The 24,138-nt window shown below is 34.8% G+C and overlaps 2 protein-coding genes across 6 annotated transcripts in view; both read left to right on the forward strand.

Annotated features, from left to right (window-relative positions):
• Nucleotides 1-24,138, forward strand: part of LOC127797978 (uncharacterized) — an 84,376-nt gene that overhangs the window by 7,863 nt on the left and 52,375 nt on the right. The gene's annotated exons all lie outside the window — the stretch shown is intronic.
• LOC127797981 (uncharacterized) lies at nt 8,420-23,005 on the forward strand. 4 transcript variants are annotated; one of them, XM_052331241.1, is made up of 7 exons: nt 8,420-8,685; nt 8,961-9,020; nt 14,786-14,871; nt 15,277-15,312; nt 15,857-15,892; nt 22,104-22,663; nt 22,768-23,005. In XM_052331241.1, the coding sequence occupies exons 3-7, from the start codon at nt 14,808-14,810 to the stop codon at nt 22,834-22,836; spliced, it is 765 nt and encodes a 254-aa protein (XP_052187201.1). In that variant the 5' UTR covers nt 8,420-8,685; nt 8,961-9,020; nt 14,786-14,807; the 3' UTR covers nt 22,837-23,005. The 4 variants fall into 4 exon arrangements, with proteins under 4 accessions (XP_052187201.1, XP_052187200.1, XP_052187199.1 ...); XM_052331240.1 differs by having other exon boundaries at nt 8,992-9,020; XM_052331239.1 differs by lacking the exon at nt 8,961-9,020 and having other exon boundaries at nt 8,422-8,685; nt 22,768-23,004.

Below are 24,138 nucleotides of genomic sequence, written 5' to 3' on the forward strand. Positions count from 1 at the left end.
TTTTAAAATTAAATTCAATCTCATATTATTTACCTTAAGAAATTAATTTAAACGATTTCTAATTGATTCTAATACCGAAAGCTTCTTTCACTGATACAATAGAAAAGGTAGTTGCGGATGATAGGCAGTTGCCACCTGTCTATATCTCCTATTTCTTTCTTTAAATTTAATTTAGTTTCAGCTCCATCTTCTTTGAAAAATTACCCTTTCACATTTTTCAAATTCCAATTCTACACCCTTACTTTCACAAATAATATAAAATTAAGCATAAATATTACATAAAATTAAAAAGACACTTATCTTATATTCACTATGACTTATTCATCAGGGCTATGTAATATTTTTCAACTTCTAAACTTCTTAAGATAATATAGATAATCCATAACGCACATTCAAAAACTTAAGATACTGTAAGGCTATGGATTTGAATATATTTTTGTGTGAGATTGCACAATCTTCTATGTAGCCAAAGACCTAGGCCCTGAGTTTTGTATCGTGATGAATCTATTAATTTACCTAAAATTGTAGAGTAAATGGACAATAAATTTTAAATAATGTAAGATAAGTCTATGTCAAAAACTATCTCTGATAAAAAGATCTCTCGAGTTTTTTATGTTATAAAAAAAAAATATTTCTCAACTTTATAAAATTTTGTGCAATGCTAACATTTTTAATGCAAAATGTATTATATATTTCTAGTTCATTAATTCCTTTTCTTTTAAATCTAGAGACATTTGAAAATTTCTTTAAATTTTTGTTTGAATAAATTTCTTTGGAAATTTTGAGTTTAGTTTTGAACTTTTTGTATGGTAACTTGACTTTTTTTTTTACTATTTTAACCTTTTTTTATGATAATTTAAACTTTTTATTATTTTGATTACATCCATAGATCTATATTTTTGAGTAAATTTAATTATTCTATTTTTACGTGTAAAAAAAATAAAATGAGATAAAATATATATCACACTTTATTCACGTTAAAATATAAAGGTTAAATTGACTTGAAAATACAGATTTAATGGTATAATTAAAATAATAAAAAAATTTAAATTATTACACGAAAAATATGTTAAAATATATGGGTTAAATTAACTAAAAAATACATATTTAAAAGTGTAATTGAAATAATAAAACGCTACAAGAAAAATGTATTTTAGCGACGGAATTTAGTAACGGAATTATTCCATAGCTAATAGCGAAGGAATTTCGTCACTAATTTTTTTTAAATATTTTTTAAATTTAGCGACAGAAACCCTGTTACTAAATTAAGCGACGGAAATCCCATCGCTAAAAATAAAAAATATTAAATAAAAAAATTAAATTTTAGTGACTGGCTCAATCCCGTAGCTAAAAAATAAAAAATATTAAATAAAAAAATTAAAATTTAGCGACAGGCAAAACCCCGTCGCTAAAAAATTTAAAAAAATTAATTAATTAAAATTTAGCGACGGACTCAACCCTGTCACTAAAAAATAAAAAAATTAAATAAAAATAAATAAATAATTCAAATTTAGCAACGGGGTGAACCCGTTACTAAAAAATAAAAAAAATTAAAATTTAGAGATGGAACCAATCCCGTAGCTAAAAAATAAAAAAATAAATAAAAATTAAAATTTAGATAAAAAAATTTTAAATAAAAAATAAAATTTAGCGATGGGGTTGGCCCGTCGCTAAAAACTAAAAAATAAATAAATTAATATTTATTGACGGATCATCCACGTCGCTAAAAAATAAAAAAAAAATTGAAAATATCGGAATAAAAATATAAATTCGACCTCAAAAAATTACTTTATCATTCACTTGGTTTATATTCTAAAGACATTACCATGTTCATAATATATATATATATATATATCTCAAAGAGGTGGTCCTAGTATATATCAGAAAGTTCTCTGTCAATAAAGAGAGTAAACCTAATGAAACACAACATGCATCCACTTGTTCATACGAGCAGACCTTTCTTTTTCCACAAATGTGTTGACTTGAGCTCCTTTATTGACTTTTGTCTTTTTTATGTACAAGATTCATCAAATGAACATGATGAAGATCCATCGACAAATTTTTTTCTGGGTTATTTGATAATACATGATCTGTTGATTTACAGAGTTGGGGGTTAGAAGTTGCATATATAGATATATAGATCATAACGACTACTGTTCTTTGTCTCGTTTGCAACTGCAATTATAAATAATCAGTGTGAGAAGGTTGTCCAATCGCTTCTTGGTATTTTAATGAATGTGATAATTGTTTGATTAATTAGATTTAACAGTACCAGTTTGCTAATGCAAGGTCCATAATTCAGGTTTTTAATTCTTTTTTGGAGTTGATTGTTATTAGCCTCATTTGAACTTCTATTCTTGACTAGGTTTTCTTGATCTTGAGATGTTCTTGACCGTACTTGACTATGAATTTATCCAATACTTACCCACAAAAGAAGGATGGGATTCTATTTGCCATATATTATCTAATAATTAAGTTAATCACGAGTCTTAAAATAAAGTGATATAATAACTCTGCAATCTATTCAATACCTGTTGTAGGTTAAAAACTATGATAATAGAATTTGTAATGCGAGAAAGCTGGAGTTGAGGCAGAATGAGGTGGGCAGCTTGTAGGAGTCTGTTGGTGAAAATGGACGTTGGGTAGCTCCAGTTCGCGATGCCCTGGTCAGGGTCATAGATGGTCTTTTGAGGGCACCTTCAGTATCGCTCGGAATTGGCCTCCTGTGTGCTTGAGGCATATATATGCTTACCGGAATAATTTAGAAGGCATGTGTGGATTTCTCACCCATATATGTCATCTGATGCTTAAGTTAGTACGAGTAGGAAAAAAAAAGCAATAGATGAGTAAAGGGATATCATTGAATACAGATCAATTATACCTTTCTCGGCGAGAGATGATCAATCTCGATGGGAGTTTGACATAGACCTGCATGTTAGTAGCAATTGGACGAGTTTGAGAGGAATCCTTCCCCGGAAGGCCGGTCAACCTAGAGGGCCCTCGGAAAGAAGATGGGCCTTACAACGAGTTACTAAAGCAGGGTCTTGGCCCCTAGGGGACTTGCCCGAGCCCAACTTCGGGCTTAGTGGGAGAATACCTTCAAATACTTTCTATTTAATCATATGAATGACTCATGAGCTAGCATTATATATGTGACCTTTGTATGTGCATAATAGGGGCTTACTAGTATAAATTACATGGATAATGCTACACGAACGTAAACTTTGACCAAGAGTTGGATAACTCTAAATTCTTGCAATATTTTGACATCAAAATATCACGAGAACTTGGCATTAATTTTCATCTTTGCCACCTATTTTCAAACCCACTATCTCTCTCAAACCCACTATATCTCTCCATCACTCTCTCTCAAAATTATCATCTCTCAAACTTATTCTATCTCTCCGTCAATCTTTCTCTCAAACCCATCCCTACTGGTTGCAGCGTCTGTCATTGCCCCATCCTTGCCCTACCACCGCAACAATCATCGTCGTCGCCCCCATCTAGTCGAGCATGGTCCGTTGTCGGCCCCTCGCAGCGAGCACCTTCTTCCATCACCTTTCCCTCTGCTGGTCGCATCGCCTAACCCCCACTTGTTGTCACCCATCTTTCCACTGTGAGTAACTGCCTGCACTCAGCTCGAACGACCACCCCCGGCCCCTCATCGCTACTCAGATGGCCATCCGTTGTCGCTATCTGCGCCCACATGCATTTATATATATTTATATATTTTTCTTTTTTTTGTTTTAATTTTTCTATTTGCTGGTTTTTTTTTTTTATGTGCTGCTGTTGCTGATGATTTAGTTGTACAAATGAAAAATTAAAAATATATTTTTTTATTTGATTGTACGAAGTTCGACTTATAGATTCTAGAGGGTAGATTGTGGGTAGATTATTTTGTGTATGAAGTTGACACTACAAGACAAACTCTTAGTGCCAACTTCACAACTAAATAACAATTTTTTTATTTTTAGAATTATAAAAACTAAAATCATCGTCTCTTATTAATTTTTCACTTTCACAACCAAATTATATCATCACCACATAAAAAAATAACAGAAAAAAATAAAAAAATAAAACAAAAAAATAAAAACATATAAATATATAAATGTATGGGCAGGGTGACTCGGTGGGGGCAAATGGGGGTGGAGGGTTTTTGTAGGCAATGGAAGGGGTGGGGTAGGCGAAAGTGGTGTTGTGCAAGGGGTTGGTGGGGTAGGCCGGCGATGGCCATCGGAGCAAGGGTGTGAAGGGGGGTGACAACGATGGCGGACGGTGTTCGTAATGTTTGCAGGGAAAACGACTTTGAGAGCGAGGAGATTGATAATGAATGGTGCTTACAATGTTGGCAGAAGAGATGGTAGGCGATAACGGTAGCGCCATCTTTGGGCGATGGCGATAAGAGTAGCAGTGGATGGGTGATGGCAACAGCAATGCAAAAGCGATGTAAGGGTGAACACCGCAATCTGTGGGGGTGGATTTGAGGGAGAGAATGAGAAAGAGATGGTGATTTTGAGAGAGAGTGAAAGTGAAAGAAAGAATGAGAAGTGACAGTGAAAGACATGGGTTTGCTAGGGTGGTTTAGAGAGAGAGAGAGAGAGATATGAGGGTGAAATTATCTTTTACATCAAGGATTAATATGCTAATTTTATTGGAGTTATTCAATTTTTTGTCCACCTTTATTGTCTTGTACCATTATCAGAATTACATTGGATACCTATGCGGAGACAAGACAGTACATGTGGCCCACTAGGCACTTGGAAACATACTTTATAAGTGCCTTGGAAAATTAATAACAAACCAAACCCATAAAGTCATCTCTTTGACCACCACGTGAATACATGCTATATATATATATATACACACACTATAAGGCCATGTGAATACCGAATGATTGGATAGGTCCCACTAAGCATATGGAAGACCAATTACCCATTATTTTAAAAATCAGATCGGACCGATCGATTGAACCGATTTAATAAAGAATTGATGGCCTATCTAATCCGATTTGACATAAAAATTCAAATCTTCTTCAACTCAGTCAAAATCGGTCAAAATTCGATCGAACCGGTGAATCGGGAACCGGGTTGACCCCGATTTTTTTCACACTCTCACTTATTTTTAAATTTTTAATTCTTAATTAATTCTTTAATAACATATATAATAATTATATATAAAATATTAGTTGTATATTAGTTAATAATAGCATTTTTCATAATAATATATAGAATATTAGTATTTCAAATATATATTAAAATATATATTAAATATATATATTATTTAATTATAAAATATATATATGATATCATCTGGTCGAACCAATTGACTCGTGATCCAATTAATAGGCCGGTTCGCTCTCCGGTCGGATTTTTAAAACATTGCAATTACCTTATATAAGCTCACTTAAAATACTAGGCCTGTGGGCATATGTACATAGGCTCTCTGGTCGCCCAATTGGCACGCACACATACATATGCACGTATATACTTTTCGGGGGAAGGAGAGAGAGGTGAAAGTAGCTCTTCTCGAGAGACCTCGAAAAGCACCTAGTCGGGAGGTCTCAGGAAGAAGCTTCTATAAAAACCATGATAAGAGATCTTTACGAGAGACCTCGCCATTAGGGGGGAGGAGGGCTCGTTGAGGGGAGGTTTTGCCGAGAGGAGGTCCTCAAGAACAAATGCAACTGCTTATCGAAAGGCTTGTAGTTGTCGCCGAGAGTCATCGAGAGATTGCAGCCATGGCTGAGGAGCATATTGCTCATTTTTTAGAGATTATTGCAGAGAGAGAAGGCTCTCTTTGAGAGACTTTGGCTACTTTGCCGAGATGAGGGTTGAGGTCGCCAAAAGGCACGCAACCCTTCCCGAGAGAATTGCCATGGCCGCCAAGAGGCGGCCTTGCCTTGCTGAGAGAAGCTGCTGAGAGCTGGTCTTCTTTCTAAGAGGATGAATCATTTCCGAGAGAAAAAGATCTCTCTCGGAGAGACCTTGCAGGGAGAGGGCTTCCAAAAAATGCCATTGCCCATAGCCTTTGTCTTATTCTTCTTTTTCCTTTTATACCCCCTTTTGCCTTAGACCCTTTTACCCCCTCAAACTTGGCATATTCACTCTTTTGCCATTATCTTGGTTCTTTGGTTATTTGACTTTGGTTGTTTCTTGGGAAATGTGTCTCGACTCTGGAGCACTTTTGGGATTGGCTCGCTTAGGTCTATTAACCAAAATACCCTTAGGTGGACACTTGAGAATTCTATGGCACAACAATACCTTATTCTTGAAATTTATGACTTCGTATGGGTGCACTATAACGTTAGCGAAAGACCACAAGCATGCCATGTGATAATTGGTTTCAAGTATGATAAGTGATTATGATCATCTCATGGAAACGATTGAATTTAAGACTAGTGGTAGTTTTCAATGAATGGTGTACCTAGACTTGGACCCAATCTTTCGAATTGAATCTTTTATTTAAAATGGGTATACCCTTAAGTTAAAGGTTGGGCCTGAATGTGAAAATCCCTTAGCCTTGACCTAAGTACGAGACATCACTAACCACATGTTGTTCTTAGTTGTTCTTAGGGCCCTCATTAGAGAGGGCATTTTCATAATTTTGATTAAAATCAGCATGCCCCGTGTTCAAGTGCTCATGCCATTACATGGCGTTGCCTCGATCCATCTCCCACTAAATTGCCCCTATGTTAACTCTTGGGTCTCTTTTCTAATGGAAATTCTCGCCTTCTTCGCCTTCACCATCACGCTGCTTTCATGATAGCGTTGAGGAAGCTCAAGACAACATCTCAACTGGCCCAACACCTCTAGAAAAAGTTGAAAGATTTGCAGCATCAAGTCGAGGATTTTGGAGACGATTGGGTTCGACCTCTTGCAGTGATGGCTTATGAAGTGGGAGATTAGGGAAAGATTTTGGATTGGATGCATAGCCTGGGTAAGCGAGTTGCAGAGTTGGAAGAAAGCCATAGGGGCATAGCCGAGAGTGTGATTTTGTTCACCCCATTTAATAGGGGTTATTTTTACCCTTGTGAAAAACTAACGGCCTCTCATCTCTCTTCTTCTCCAAGCTTCCCTTTCTCATTTCTTCTTTCCCACTTTCCTCTTCTTCTCCAGCCAGCCTCATGCCACCGCTACCTCTTCTCATGCGTCGACCACCGAGGTTTCCTAATGTGCCGATTGCCTCATCTTGCCGCTGCATCCTCACCTTGTCGATCGTTAGGCGGCAAGGTGAAGATGCAGTGGTAAGGCGACGATGCAATTGCGAGGCGGTGGTGAGGCGACGATGCAGCGGCAAGGCAACGATACAGTGGCGAGACGAGGCAATCGACGGTGAGAGGAAGGCAGCGAGAGGGTCAACGACGAGAGTAAGGGAATGGGAGAGAAATGAGAGAGAGATAAAGAAACGGAGTGGGTATAGACCCTCTCAAAATGACCTTTTTACCCCTCCTAAAACTAACGGGGGGTGAACAAAATTGCACTCCATAGTCGAGTCCATGAAGCTGTCTAATCACCGCTATTGGTGCTCCTCCCTCTCGCAGCTTGTGCATTGTAATGTAGTTTCAATGTCTTTGTGCTGCTAATTTAATCCTAAGTTACAAAATATTTATGCATTTAACAAGTTAAATGATTTTAGTAATGCAATTTGAGATTTTATTTAAATCCTATTTTATGTACATCTATAATTTATAAATGAGTGATAGATTTATATATAAAGAGGTACTCAATGCCTTGAAATTATTAACAGTTATATAATGATTGTCATAACAATATCATCACAGTGATATTTGGTTCTTTTTGGTCTGTATTATTTTTTTCAATTTGGATTTTTCATGTACATCTTTTGTGTTCGTTCGTGTACTTGATGGTTTGATTGTATTTTATTTTCGATCCTGAGCCCTAACAAACTTTAGTTCCAAAAATTGAAACCCAAATCCATATTTTTGCTCCTATGATTTTATGTTTTTTCGTCTGATCACTTCAAATTTTTATTATTTCAATTACACACATCAATCTAATTTTTAAATCAATTTAACTTTTCTACTTTGACTATTTTTTTTTATAACAATTGAAATTTTTCGTTATTTTAATTATATCCTTAAAATTATATTTTTGAATTAATTTAATACCTATATTTTTATATATAAAATAAAAATAAAGTACATATCACATTCTATTCATATTAGAATATAGAAGTTAAATTGACTTGAAAATATAAGTTTAGGAATATAATCGATATAATAAAAAGTTTTAAGTTGTCATAGAGAAAAAATGTCAAATTATAGAGATTAAATTGATTTAAAAATATAACTTTAAAAGTGTAATTAAAAAAATAAAAAATATATATATTTAACCAAAATTCATACTAGATTATACTTTTATTTTTCCACCAGTGGGTTGACTTATATTGACCCCCCCGCCCCCTACCGCGTCCTCTTCCTCTCTCTCTCTCTCTGTCTTCTATCTACCCTTCTTCCATCGGTTGGTTCATTTAGTCTCTTCTATTGATCTGGCCCTTCTCTCTCTGTCTCTGTCTCTGTCTCTCTGTATATATATGCACACAGAGGCACGCACATCAGTCTAGTTCTTTGCTTGCTGGTTACTGCTCTATGTAAACTACATCAACATAGATCTTTGCTTGTTGATTCAAGAAGAGTTGTGGCATTTCCTCCAACTCCTACAATTGGTAAGATATCACCCCCATCTTCTTCCTGAGAAAATCCAACTGTTTGTGCGTCTCAAACAAAATGAATATATATGATATGAAGATCTTTTTCTGGGTTCTTAATTTTGTGTAAACTTTAAACATGATCTATTGATCTACAGCTGGGTGATAGAAATTGTATGTTGATCGATTGAGACGTTCTGACAAATATTTTTCTTTTAATTCTTTTTTCATTTTCCGCAAAGACTTGCTGGACTGACTTTTCTCTGTGGTTCATTCTTGTATTATCATCTGAGTGCTCCTTTTATTCCATTTCTTCGATGGAAGAATGGTGCAGATGATGTACTCTCCAACTGGTAAGATATTTCCCCAAGCTTTTTTCCCCAGAAAATAGAGACATTTTCCTGGAGCTTTTCCAGAAAATGAAAATATCTTCTGGGTTCATGAAACCGAAACTCTTCTCTCTTCTTTTGCTCTTGAATTTCCCAAAACCTGTAGCTTCATACATGTCAATATACTGAATGGAAATCATATAGGTGTTAGGTTTGCCTGGAAGATTGATAAATGAACAGAAATCATGAAAAAACAAAAAAAAAAAACCAAGTACTTTCTTCTTTTTCTAATTTCCATGTTCAGCTGATTTGCCCATTTTGAACATTCTGGCTGAAATCAGACCGAGAAAGGGGGAAATAAATCGAATTCTGATCTTTCTGTTCTGAATTGGGGCTTAAGGAAATCATTATTTTGGGTGGATGAATGACGAAGTAAAATTGGAAAGGGATGGTATCTTGTGTTCTTTATGAACTTAGTTTTTCTGGCAAGTATATGTAACTCTTAGATTCGATCGCAATGGGAGCTTAAAGTTCAACACTATTTGAACTTTAACAGTAGTTAACACTGTTGATTATCCTGGCAAGTTCTTCTTTGTGTTGAGAAATAACATTAGATCAGAGCATAGTCGTAGCTGATAATCAGAAAAAAATAATAATATTGTAGAAAATTAGACACACGAATTTTACATAAAAAAACTCCCAAACAAATTAGGGTAAGAAGCATGGACAAGAATAGAAAATTTTACTTTGAAAAATAATAAAAAAATTCCCTCTAAATAATAATAAAATAACACCAACAGTCTTTCTTGAAAATAGAAAAAAATACTCTTAATAATTCTTTCTAACTCTATTTTTCTCTCAGATAGTAGGATATTGGGATACTTAACAAATGAGTTAAAAAAGCCAATTTATAGGCCTCTCTTATATGTTTAAAACACGTTGCCAGCAAGGGTGGCACCGCATGGACAACTTATTCAAAGTTGTCCTGCACATCTTCTCCTTTCAATTTCGTTGCCTCCAATTTTTCTATCCAAAACAATCTTTATAATATTATATATGTGCAGCCACAATTTTTGACATTTGGGCACAACAATTTCTCAGTTGGAGATTTGATTGAGCATTAATCAATCTTTACACCATTTTTTCTTCCTTATCATTCCCTGTTACTTATATCTTTGCTAGACTATTATAGAATCGACATCAAACAAACTTATTGGTACTGACTGCCTTTGCCATGAAATCTATTAAATTATTTTTTCTTTTTTTATGAATTTTCTACATATCCACGATTCTTTCTTCCACTTTCTCACAAACGAAGTGGTATTAAACTTGAATGTATTTTGTCTTTGAATAAAAGACTGGATTCCTTGCAACATGCAAAGCACTCTGACTATCACAAAATAGAGAAATCTTCTCATGTTCGTGGCCGAGTTCCTCCAATACCTTCTTCAACTTCTTTATTAGCTTATGTAACTACTACATATTTTGCTTCTGTTGTTGGCGTAGCCACAACTGACTATAGTTTTAAAACTCAACTTACAACTCATCTTGTAAATACAAACACATAACATGTGGTGGATTTGTTTTTGTCAAGATCACCTACATAATTTGAGTTAACATATCATCTCACAATAAAGTCTGATCCTCCATAACACAATGCAACATCTGTGATTTCTTTAATGTATCTTAGGACCTTTTTAATAGCGTTCAAGTACTCTCTACTAGGATTCACCATATATCGACTAATCACTCCCAATACATGTGCAATGTCTAGTCTTGTATAAATCATAGCAAACATTAACTTCCCACTGCTAATGCATATAGTACTGGAGACATCTCCATCATCTCTTCTTTACTGCAATGATTCATATTGGAGGATAACTTGAAATTAATAGAAAGTGGGCTAAAAATTGACTTACAGTCTTGCATGTTGAAGGGCCGCAAGATCTTCTTTAAATAATTTTTTTTAAATAATTTTTTTGTGAAAGCCATATCATCCTATTATTTCTATCTTAGTGAATTTGCATCCCTAGAATCTTGTTTGTTGGTATGTTCTTCATTTCAAACTCCCTAGCCAACTATGCCTTCAATTCTTTAATGCGATCTTTGTTGGGATATGTTACCAACATGTAGTTTGCATATACTAGTTCACCAAACCTCTTGAAATATGCACAAGAGTTTGCATTAAATCTACTATATCCAAGGCTCATGATGAAGGAATCAAATCTCTTATACCAACATCTCAATACTTGTTTGAGACCATATAGAGATTTGTTCAACTTGCAAATCAAGTTCTCTTTTCATTTTTCTTCAAAACCCTCTAGTTGGAGCATGCATATATATTTTTTCTTCAAGATCTTCATGAAGAAAAGTAGTCTTCACATCTAGCTGCTCTAGATATAGGTCAAATGTAGCACACATTGTAAGAACTACTTGAACTGTAGTAATTTGAACAAAAGGAGAAAGTATCTCATTAAAATCAGTCCATTCTTTCTGAACATATCATTTTACCAGCAATCTTGCATGATACCGCTCCACTTGATCATTACTATTACGCTTGATCCTATACACCCATTTGTTATCGATAGGCTTTCTTCCTTGTGGTAACAACACAAATTCCCTAGTTTTATTCTTATGAAGAGTTTCAATTTCTTCTTGCATTGCTTTCATCCACCGAGATGCATCTAAATTGTTCATTGCTTCTTGAAGAGTTGATGGCTCCTCATCCTCTGTTAGAAAAAGTATGCAACATTACTTTCTATAACATAATCCGAGTACCAACCTGGACATTTTGTCAAGCGACCTGACCGACAAATTTATGGTGCCTCAGACACAACTAGTTCTTGTTCCTCATGTTCTGGTACTGCTTCAGAATTTTTTTTTTGTTCAGATTCATTTTCTACTTGTACCAGTGTAATCTTTGAATTTTTTTTCACCGTGCTATCATCACCTTCTTTTCTTTGTAGTTTATCTTCTACAAAGATAACATCCTTTCTGACTATAACCTTGTGGGAAGTGGGATCCCACAGGCAATACCCTTTCACTCCGTTAGTATACCCCAAGAAAAAGCATTTCTCGGATTTTGGATCCAGTTTTATAGTTTCTTGGGCATTGTGCATCACATACACTGGACTTCCAAATATATGGAGGTTTGAATAATCAACTTTCTTCCCAGTCCACCACTTCATCGATATCTTCAACTTAATTGTAGTTAACGGGGCCTAATTTATCACATAATAGGTAGTAGTAACTCCTTCTGCTTAGAAAGACTTTTCGAAGCTCGCAGCTCCCAACATTGCTCTTGTTCTTTCTAATAAGGTTTTGTTCATTTGTTCTGCTACTCCATTTTGTTGAGAAGTGTATGTCATAGTGAACTGTTTTTTGATACCTTCCTGATTATAGAATTCAACAAACTCATTGCTGGTATATTCTCTTCTATTATCTATCCTTATGCACTTGATCCTTTTTCCAGATTCAAGTTTCACCTGCACTTTGTATACTTTGAAGACTGAAAACACATATTCCTTCCTCTTAATAGGATACACCTAACATCTCCTTGAATAATCATATATGAAGGACACAAAGTACTTCGCTCCTCCTAGGGACGGTACTAATGCTTGCCATACATTAGAGTGAACCAATTTTAGAATTTTTTTGCTTCTAAAATTTGATGTGTTAAACTTTAACTTGTGCTACTTACTTGTAACACAATACTTACAAAATGGTAAGGATACATTTGTAAGACCTGAAAGAAAATTTTGCTCCACAAGGATTTTCATTCCTTGTTTAGACATATGTCCAAGTTTCTAATGCCACACTGTTATAGATCTTTCACTTAGATTACTTGAAGCAACTGATGCTTCTTCTTCTTGCAAAGTCTCTCCCTTCAACAAGTATAACCTCGCAATCACCTTTGATCCCTTCATTAATACAAGTGCTCCTCAAATCACTTTCATGATCCCTTTCTCAACCACAATTTTGCAATCAAGTTCTTCCTTAGGCCTTCCACATGCCACTTCTCGAACAGTGCAAACTATATCATCATGGAGCTTTAATTTGATGGTTCCAATACCGACAATCTTTAAGGCACGATTATCACAATTGTACATAAATCCTTCAGAGACCAATTCATAATGATAGAACCATTCTCTTTAAGAGATCATGTGAATGAGGCTCTTGAGTCAATGAGCCATATATGAACAAATCTCTTTTTTGCTTTATAAGTTGTTGCTGATTCACAACATAGTACATCACCTTTATTAAGGTACTTGCTACATTTCCTTGAGGACTGGAATTTTTCTTGTTCAAATACCAGCAATTCTTCTTTAGGTGACTCCTCTTGCTACAGTGGTAGCACTTCAGGTTCTTCTTACTTCTTGATTTTGATCTATCATAATTTTGGCTCCCACTTGAGCCACGTTCCACTGATCTACCTCTCGTTATCGTCAATGTCTTCGCTTGTTGCAAACTGGCAAAACTATCTTCCTTATTTTTGCGCCAATTTTCTTATTCCAAAATAGCAGCTGCAGTAATATCATCGAAGACTAGGATTTCTGTGTTGGAATTATTTGTTAAGTTGATGATGAGTTGATCATATGAATCCGGTAAACTTTGAAGTAGAAGTTCAACATGCTCATGTATCTCTATTTTATAACCTAATTATGTGAGATGAGAAAATAAAGTATTCAGGGTGTTGATGTGCTTTGTTATTGCAGTAGATTTTGACATCCATAAAGTATACAATTTTCTCTTAAGAAAATTTTTGTTATGAAGTAATTTGGCCTCGTACAATTTTGTAAGATGATCTCAAATATCATTTGTTGTTTTCTTTCCTTTTATGCTAGACAATATATTATCTACTAGTGTCAGATGAAGATTTACAATAATATTATTATCCATCTCATTCTATTTATCGTTATATGTGAAGTCCCTCGACCTATCTCTTATGGCCACTAGGCAATTATCTTTTCTCAAGATAGCCTTCATCTTTAACTTTCACAATGAGAAATTTCTCCCATTGAATTTTTCAATCTCAAATTTTGCCATCATTGTTTATATCACAAATTGCTTTGAGCACAAAATTAGCTCCTACTATTTCACGTGAACAGTAACCGTACTTGTGAACAGTACCCCCATATATGTGAATAGTATCCAATATCTTCAAAAGAGTGATTAATAATCTAACTTATTTTCTGATGTGAAAGATCCACTTTTATAGTGGCAACTGCAAAACATATGATAAGCAGATACATAAACACTTCAATGTATTCTTTGATACAATTTGTTGAGAAATAACACCAGATTAGATTAAGGTCCCAACTAATAATTTGAGAAAAATAATAATAACGTAAAAAATTAGACACAAATTTTACGTGAAAAACCCTCAAACAAATTAGGGTAAAAATCATGGATAAGAATAGAAGAATTTACTATAAAAAATAATAAAAATTATAACTTTTCCTCTAAATCACAAGAAAATGACAACAATAATCTCTCTTTAAAATAAAAAAAAACTCTTAATAATTCTTTCTAATTCTTTATTTTTCTCTTTAATAATAAGATAATGGGATACTTAACATTTGAAGTGGGTGGTGCCGCATGGACAACTAATTCAAAGCTGTCCAAGTGCACATCTTCTCGTTTCAATTTCGCTACCTCCAATTCTTCTTTCCAGAACAATCTTTATAATATTATATGTGTGGAATAGTAATTTTTAACATTTAGGCACGACACTTTTGACATTTTGTTTCATTAATTAGTTTGTGAAAAATCAACTTAATCTGTTGCAGGGACGACAAGGTGGTATCGACGATGTTGGATCTTTTGGTTGCACTAATTCCGGGAGTTTGTGCTTTGGTTGCAGCTGTTATACAAGGTCCTTCCAAGACATTTAAACCTGTATTAGCTAAACTTAATCGTCCTGAAGCTAGTTTTGATTCTATAATTGTCATCTTTTAACTTAAATCTAATAAAAATTTGAATATTAGCTACTCAAAGTGTACTTTTATGTGTGAACATGCCATACATTCATGCATTTTCTTGCAAAATCTAGGGTTTATCTTGCTTGAAATCATAAGAATGTGAGATTCATACTGAAGAACATAATGGGTTTATAGATTCTTGAAATCAAGGCTAGAAAATTCCTTCACATAACTGAATGGTGGAACATTCTTAAAGAGTATATAGTTTAATTGTACTATAAACATCATGGTCCATTTTGCTTGATTTTTAAATACTTGAATAAGAATATGATTGTTCCTTTTCTTGGTTTTTTTTGTAGGAAAATTGACCCCTGGTGGCAACAAGGAAATTAATGGTGAGTTTGATACATTAATGGGTCATAGTTCTTTTGTTTGTTGTGACTTATTAATAGAAACAATTAATCTTTTTTTTTTTTTGTTTTCTCCTAAGTTCAATCAACTCTTTTTTTTTTTTTTTTTATGACGCTCCATCACGGGTACCCCCACCACTTACTCAACCTCTTGATTTTGACAGAAGAGGTAAATCGCAGGAGCCTGGAGCTAGTTTTGGTTTTGTAATGGTCCTCTTTTAACTTAAATCTAATAAAAATTTGAATAGTAGCTACTCAAAGTGTATTTTTATGTGTGAACATGCCATACATTCATGTCATTTTCTTGCAAAATCTAGGGTTTATCTTGCTTGAAGTCATAAGAATAGAATGGGTTTATAGATTTTTGAAATCACGGCTAGAAAATTCCCTCACATAACTAAATGGTGGAACATTCTTAAAGAGTATACAGTTTAATTGTACTATAAACATTATGGTCTATTTTGCTTGATTTTTAGATACTTGAATAAGAATATGATTGTTCCTTTTCTTGTTTTTTGTTTTTTTTTAGGAAAATTGGCCTCCGATGGCAACAAGAAAAGTAAGGGTGAGTTTGATACATTAATGGGTTATAGTTCCTTTGTTTGTTGTGACTTATTAATGGAAACAATCAATCTTCTTCTTTTTTTTTTTTTTCGTCTAAGTTCAATTAACTCTTTTCTCTTTTTGGATAACGTTCCATCACTGGTGTAACACCCTATTTTTCCGGGCACATTATAACTTGGGACAATTCTAGGACAATAATTTTTTTTTTCCTTTCAAACTAATAATAAATCACATCATACCTCGAATCCGTCATAGAACTTCCAATTATTTTTCTTGAAAAAGAATCATTATACACATCAAATGCGGAAGCAATGATCGAACCTAATATATCAACATTGATCATAAATTAATTCTTACATCTTAATTAATCATAAGGATATAAATCAACATTTCTCAAAACGTTCAAAATTTAAAGTAGCAGAACTTAAATATATAAGCTACATAACATACATTTCATTCATCATGCCCCTTGCTAAGTGTTATTTCATGTCTCATTCATCCCCGTATCTGCTACAATTTCCATCTGGAATGTTTGAATATTTCAGGGGCAAAACCTAAGTTAGATGATGAATCATCTAAGTAAGGGTACAGAAAATATATTTCGTGTAATAATGCAATGTCTTACTCATCATAAGGGTCAACTGCACCCTTCATACTACTTAATATTTTTACGGCCACCTCTTTCGAAGCCAAGGTGTATGGGTGCACCCTTGGTAAAGTAACGGTGCCAGTTCGTACTCCTTACGGCCACAATACGCGTGATCAATGATATCAACGTGTAGTTATGCATTTCATAGTCATGTCATGTATGCAGTCTACGTGATGGATACATATTGGAACATGTCAAGATGATGAAAGTATCCCCGAGGATCGGGGTTTAAAAGATAAATCACCTACTAATCAAACATTTTTCATAAAACTAAGTTCAGTTGGGAAGTACTACCCTTCTCCAGCCTATCAAGCTACCTCGATATTCGTGTATTGTCTCGATAATCGTCTCGATTTACGTACAAATCTCAAAATTTGCACAAGTCACTTCAATTTAATCCTCAAACTATCCTAATCACCATAGTTGATTAAATAAATATTAAAACCTATTTTTTCATAATTTCTTGCATTTTTTTATTTTTCTCTCTATTTCTTCATATTTTTCCTCAATAGATCCAAACTAAATATTTCTTAAATATTTCACTGTGAAAATTCATAAAATAATATTCTTGAATTTCTAAAATTTTCTAAGAAATTTTACTTACCTTAACTTAGCTTTTTCGATTTTCTCGATATGCGTACCATATCCTTGAAACGCGTGCCAAAACAATTTTTCTTGCCAAAATCTCCAAAAAATTACTAAATCTCTAAATCCTATTTTTCAAGATTTTTCTACCACTTTTTTTATTTTTTTCTTCATTTTTTCTTTCTTTTTCTTTTTCTTTTTCTTTTCTTTTCTTTCTTTTCTCTTTCTCCTATTCATCTTCTTCCTCCCTCCTTCCTCCTACAACTCACACATGCTTCTTCTTCTCTCTTTTTCTTTTTCTTTATTTTCTTCTTCTCTTCTTTCTTCCTCTTCTTCTCCCTTTTCCTTCTTCTCTTCCTCTTCTTCTTCTTCACCCGCGAGCTACCTGCAACCAGCCCGCCCACCATGCGCGCCCAGCAGCTTTGCCCAACCGCCACACAGCCGCGTTGCGGGCCCTCGCTTCCGCTGTCGCTGCTCGCCACCGGCCGCCCCAACGGCCACCACCATCGCAGCCATCAACCGGCCTCCGCGTGCAACTGCTACCTACAGCCATGGCCGCAATGGCTGCTGGAAGCTTGCGGCCATGGCTGCCGCAAGCTGTTGCGGCCCATTCCGGCCGCCTTCGGCTACCCTCGCAGCTACCTTCTTTCTCTCTCTCTCTCTCTCTCTAGCGAACTCTCGGCTAGTTGCTCGTTGCCTCAGCCGCCCATGCTTGCTTCGACCATTGCTCTGCAACTCTCTCTCCTTCCATCTGCTCACAACCCATCCCCTTTTATAGCTATCTCCAACCATTTCGCCCATCTCTCTTAGCATCTGACACACTCAACTTGTTGTCATGGATTTGCAGAGGCGTGGGATTTGCGTGGCATGGGTTGCATTTACAGATACATGGGCTCTCCTATGCGCGTACACATAAATATATATAGTACATCACATTTAATTAATGAGAGATAAATCAATCTCTTAATTCTTCCTACCCCATATCTTCTTGCAAGATTATCTTTCAAATCTTGCAGCCCACGATTGATTATGTGCTTCCAATTGCACAAATTTGCACCCACTGCTTCCATATATGTACATATACATATATATCATATATTATACTATAATAATAAAGAAATAACACATTTAAATCTCAAATTTCATCCTTATTTCACCTATGCAATTCCTTAATTACAACTATACCCTTAAACCTCAAATTAATTTGCATTACAATACTAAAAATGCAAAATCAAAAACTTCAAAGTTACTCGATAATGACAATTTCGTCCCAGTGTTCTCACCAGGCCATTGTTTAATCCCGAAACCACTGAAGGGTTGCTCATTACATAAAATCGAATCCCCCCTAGGGTTCCGTTGATTTTTCGGGAGCCTCTTACAACAATTTGGTTTTGCAGCCTAAATGGCAGCTGCATTTTAATTGTACCGAAAATCATTCTTGATTCAATTTCTTTTGATACTATAAATCTTATCTCGAAACACTCATCGAGACCATATAATTTTTCTTAGATAATTTCACTCCGAGGTATTCCTTGCAGTCAATTCGGTATGTATAACTGCTACCAAACCAATTTTTCGGTATTCTAAACTTGCCTAAATTACGTGAAAATGTTACGAAAATATGGGTTCTTACAATTGGCGCCCCTGCCACTCAGCCCCTTGATTCTGACTGTAATGTACCAAAATTTTATAAAAAAAGGTGCTTGATTCTTTGAAATTCTTGGGCCAAAGTATAAATTTCGATTCCGATCAAAAGTGATCAATCAGCGATTTTGGGAAATAGGAATCTCTTATATACAAAGTTCATGTTAATTCTATACGGCTGTGATATGTTATACGATCTGGAATATATATTATTATGAAAAATATTATCTTGTACATTAATCAATAAAAATATATATAATATATATGTATATACATATGTGTATATAAAAAAAAATAGGGGAAAAATTGGCCGGTGGGGCACGGTAGTGGCCAACAGCTTTTGTGGCCTCCGACCAGGGCCAAAACCGGCCATGTGAAGGCCTAATCGTAGGACTTCAAGGCCTAAGGAGGTAGATTAGCACGAAGCTCGGTCGAAATGGCCAAGAAATTGGCTAGAGATGGCTTGTCATCTGGATGACTCTTTGCCAAAAAAACTAGGGGTGTCGTGACTGGTTTTGAGCATTTTTCAAGGGGTTTCGGGGTTCCCAATGGCTAAGGAAGAGCTCGGGGACCAAGAGTCGGTCATGGATTGGCCTGAAAAGCGGTGATCTTGGCTATAAATAGTTAAAATTTTGATTGAGAAGAGAGGCATTTGGAATCGGGTGTTCAGGAACTCATTGCGTTAAATTAGCAAAGAGGTTCTACTCTAGGTGAGGAAATGAGAAGATCTGGAAAGTTTGGAAGGCAAAAGAGCAAGGGAAGGCCAATTTCAAAGGGCCTCCGGAATCACGAAAGGATCACTAGAGCCGAGTCTTCAAGTGCCGGTTTGAGGGGGCATTGGGACATAGGAAGCATCTGTATGGAACCTGACATGAGTTTCAAGGTGAGTATTTTTACTTAAACTTGATTTATTATGAGTGGTTTACCCTAACTCGATATGACTTTATGTGAGGATTACTTTATTTGTCATATTGTCATGTGTTATGATGCTTCATACATGCATTCATACATTGTGTTGTGATACGTATGTACATTCTTAGTATTTATTGGCATGCATCGCATGTGGAGTGATGATATTGCTAATCTATCACGGATGTTGTAAGTATATCCTGCCCTTGCTAGTAAGTTTGCCAAATAATAATTAGCATGAAAAGAAAGATGATGCATTTTTTCCCTTGACATGTCATGCATGAGATTTTATTAAATAAAACCTCACTTAGATGATTCAACATCTAATTTAGACTATGCCCTTGGAATATTCAAATATTTCAAATGGAGTTTACAACAAAGTAGATGAGATGTATCAGCACGAGATGTTGTGTCCAACAAAGTTTTAGCAAGTTGTTCCTGCATTTTGCTTCTTCTTGAAAATTCGAATATGTTTTAGTCATGTTGGGAAACTTATGTTTTGCTGACAATCAATCTTGTAAAATAGTGTTATGTATTACGATTTGTGTTTAAATAACATCCATCTAATATTACTATCGGAGTCAGCCCTGGGCCAGGGCTACAGCCTGGGGCCCACAAGTAAGGGGGGCCCAAATTTTTTTGTTAAGCTTATGTATATATGTGTATAAAAAATTAAAAAAAAATCAAGAAAGAAGTTGTCGCCTCTATACTGTTAATGAAAAAAAAGCCAATCAATCAATTCTCAATCTCAAGAAGAAACATAATTAGGAAGAAAAGTCTCTTATTAATTATTTAATATAATATAAAACAAATAAACAAAATATAGAAAATCAAAACAGACTTTCTTATTAGCCAAATATGTAGATTCAAATATGTAGTTTTCATTTTTTAATGCAATGTTTATAATGCAGGGTACTCTTTTTCCTTCATTTGGGTTTTTGTCCCATTGGATTTTTCTCAAATAAGGTTTTAATGAGGCCCCAAAGTATTCTTTCTTATTTTTTTGTAAATTCTTATAATTTTAATAAAATTAATTAGTTGATAATTTTTTTTATTTAATTTGTATAAAGGGGCACATTTAAAAAAATTTACCCTGAACCTTAGAAAACCTAGGACCGACTCAAACTGCTATGGTTCAATGTTGTTTTGAGGTTCGATATTTAGTTTTTGCATTTGATGTTTATAATGATTCTCATTTTAGATAGATGAATGATAATTGAAATTTTTTGAAATTTTTGTTATTGTTTAGCTCAAAATTTCCTAAGTTATAATACATTTAGAAAAGCGAGGTGTTACACTAACACATGAGGTAAATCGCGGGATCCTGCGCACCTAAAAAATCGAACCCATACACAACCGATTGGGGGTGACCAGCAAGCACTTAAGTTCCACCGTTTAACCACGTGGCTTGGTCTCGAAGGGCTCAATTAGCTCTTTTTGATGTATGATAGGATGTTCATTTGCAAGTTTAATGTTAGATCTTAACAAATACAATAATTTCTTTCAACATGCATGAAAGCCAACAGGAATGATATAGGTAACAATGCATATAACTGGCGTTTAATTGATCATTATCAATGCATGTTGTTAAGCGCAACAAATATTTTCTAGCATCTAAAAATGCCATAAGCTTTTTCCTGTGGCACATAGTTCTTCTTAGACATTGGAAACAACCTCTTTTTTTGTAGTGTGGCTTTGTGATTTGCTTTGTTTTGTATTAGATGTTGTTAGGCTATCTCCAAAAATATTCTCTATCTCGTTTTTTATTATATTATAAATAATTTTCTTCTTATTCTAATTTTATTTTAAAAATTATATTTGTTCCAATAACACTTCCTATTATCTTCTCTATTGATTCCTTATTTCAATTATTTTTCAATAAAATTTAGTTTTATTTATTTCAGAATACACATAATTAATAATTAAATACATAAAATAATCAAACACACGTATACAAAATTAATAATCAAATAAATTAATTAATAATCAGGTACACATACACAAAATCAATAATCAAATACACAAATCAATAACCAAATACACAAATACATAATCACTCATTCAATATAAAAATAAATACAAAAAAAATCTCAAAATCACAAATCAGTTTGATCTGTTCCTCCTCCTCGTCGAAGAAGCTGTTGTTGTCGCTGCCTCTGCTGGTCGCCACCAAAGAAGCTGCCGCCGCCTTTACTGGTTGCCGCCATCACTGTATTTGGTCTTTGCAATTTGTCTGCCTTCGCCAGTGAATTTTGCCTTCGCCTTTGCCTGGAACTCGTCTTCTTCGACCGTCCCCTCCCGCCACAACTCCCCAAAAAAAGTTCTATTTGGGTCTCCTCTCAAATTATTTTAGTTGGGTCTAACTTTCACAGAAGACCAAAAATAAAAAATCAAGATATCTGTAACATTTTTTTTTTTTGGGCAGGTAATGCTGAAAAACAATTAGCGTCACTTGAGGAGGAGGCTAAAAATCTGACGCAAGAAGGGAAGAGGATTCGGACGGAACAGTATGAAGTAGTCAACTCTTATAGAAGCCAAGTTACAGCACTCATGCGACTTAGCCTATTTTATGGCGTTGCCTCTATCTATCTCCAACTAAGTTACACCGACGAGGTTAAGATGACAATTCTCTTCTTCTTTGCCTTCGCGGTTGCCTTTAGGACGGCATTGACGAAGCTCGAGAAAATATCTCAGTCGACTGGGGACCTCAGGAAAAGGCTGAAACCTTTGCAGAAGCAAGTCACAACTTTTAAAACCAACCGTGGCAAGCCGGGAAATCGGCTGGATGGGCAAATTAAGCAGCTGGAGGAAGACATAGCTAAGGCCATGGAGCTATCTAAATCAAATGATAAGCAGGCCAACGAATCATCGGTGCTTCTCCCTCTCGCAGCTTGTGCAGTTGCATGTGGGCGCTGTATCCCTGGTCTTTCCGAGCTTGTGCAGTTGCTTGTTTTGCTCTGTTCGCTCGCCTCTACACATCCCACTGTAAGAGCTACATCTATAAATGTATATACATATATATATATATATATGTGTCAATATATTCTCGTCTGTCTTTCTCATGGCCATGAGTTCATGAATTGTCACAGCTGCTGCTTTCAACCATTCTGCAAGGCTGTCTATTAATGCTAAACCACAGCGGAAAGGACTGGGATTAAGGGCGCTGCCCTTAGAGGAGGTGAACCATGAACTATGAAGCAATCAATCCCCTGGACACAGTTTTCAGGCTTAGTAGTTTGGCTAGGCTTTTTTTTTTTAGAGTTTTTAAGCTCGATAGTGTTTAAGCTGATTGTAGCATTTAAATTAGATAAGGTTTAAACTGATAATGTGTTTGAATAAATATGATTTTAAACTATCAGTTAATAGTTATGTGTTTGGTTCAAAAGAACCGATAAGTTATTACAACTTGATAAGAAGACGAGAATAGATATGTTATTAAATAATGTAAAATTTTATTATTAAATATTAATAAATAATTTTCATATTATTAAAAATATATTAACATAATATTATTATATATATTATATATCTTTATTACTGTTATATATAAATATGATAGTTATATATATATATATATAACAGTTCGATCGGCTATGGCAGCAACAGGGAGGAAAAACACGAACGAAGGAGATGAGGGCAATGGATGACCAGTGGGGGTGATGGCAGTAGTCAACGGTGGTGGTCGAAAGAGCTGAAGAACAAGGCGGCGGGAGCTAGAGGTTGAAAAAAAATGACATGGCTAAAAATTAGTAAAAAGATAAGGGTAAAATGATAAAATACTGGATCAACCCAACTTATAAATAACCAGCGTTTTGCAAAACCTATCTCCCAATGGCTTTTGCAAAATGCATAGCTTTTGCAAAACATTGGTGAGGTGCACCCAAACATCTCACCAGCTTTTCAATAGCTTATAAACGGACAAGTCACTTTGCCAAACGAGCCCTCAATCTTCTGTGTTTGTTTGTTTTTGAATTGAGTTAAGCTTTTACATAATCTTTTGGATATTTTTCATTAAAAACAAAGAATGCAACACGTGCTATGCACGTGCAAGTTAAGAAATACAATTGATAGTTAAAATTTAAAATTTGTTTAGGCAATATTTATAAGAAGACAAGGGCGGATCCAAGAATTTAAGTTGGGGGGCTGAAATTTTAAAAAGTTAATGCAATAAAATTCTTATATAACTAAAACGTCAATACAACAAATTTTCATTAAATTTGAGCTCGGCAAGGTACTTTCAATGCAAGAAAACCATTGATATTCAGGATTTGAAGAAGGAGAAACTTCAATTTCAGGAGATAAACTTGAAGGAATTGGTGTAAATTCACTAGATTGATTTTGCACATTATCAGTTGAAATACTTTCACTAGTATGATGATCTCTCTTTCTGAAAAAAGATAACAATGTTTTTCTTTTCTTCGCAGAAGGTTGTTGTTCCATTCTAAATTCTAAGATACACA

The sequence above is a fragment of the Diospyros lotus genome, chromosome 3 (assembly GCF_014633365.1).
Source record: "Diospyros lotus cultivar Yz01 chromosome 3, ASM1463336v1, whole genome shotgun sequence".
In the NCBI taxonomy this organism is placed as follows: Eukaryota; Viridiplantae; Streptophyta; class Magnoliopsida; order Ericales; family Ebenaceae; genus Diospyros; species Diospyros lotus.

Excerpts from the sequence above, each read along its gene's own strand:
- LOC127797981 (XM_052331241.1), top strand. The coding sequence starts at position 14,808 with ATGTTGGATCTTTTGGTTGCACTAATTCCGGGAGTTTGTGCTTTGGTT. Across the intron at positions 15,313-15,856 it reads TGGCAACAAGGAAATTAATG|GAAAATTGGCCTCCGATGGC; the intron begins GTGAGTTTGATA and ends GTTTTTTTTTAG. Across the intron at positions 22,664-22,767 it reads TCGCCTCTACACATCCCACT|CTGCTGCTTTCAACCATTCT; the intron begins GTAAGAGCTACA and ends GAATTGTCACAG.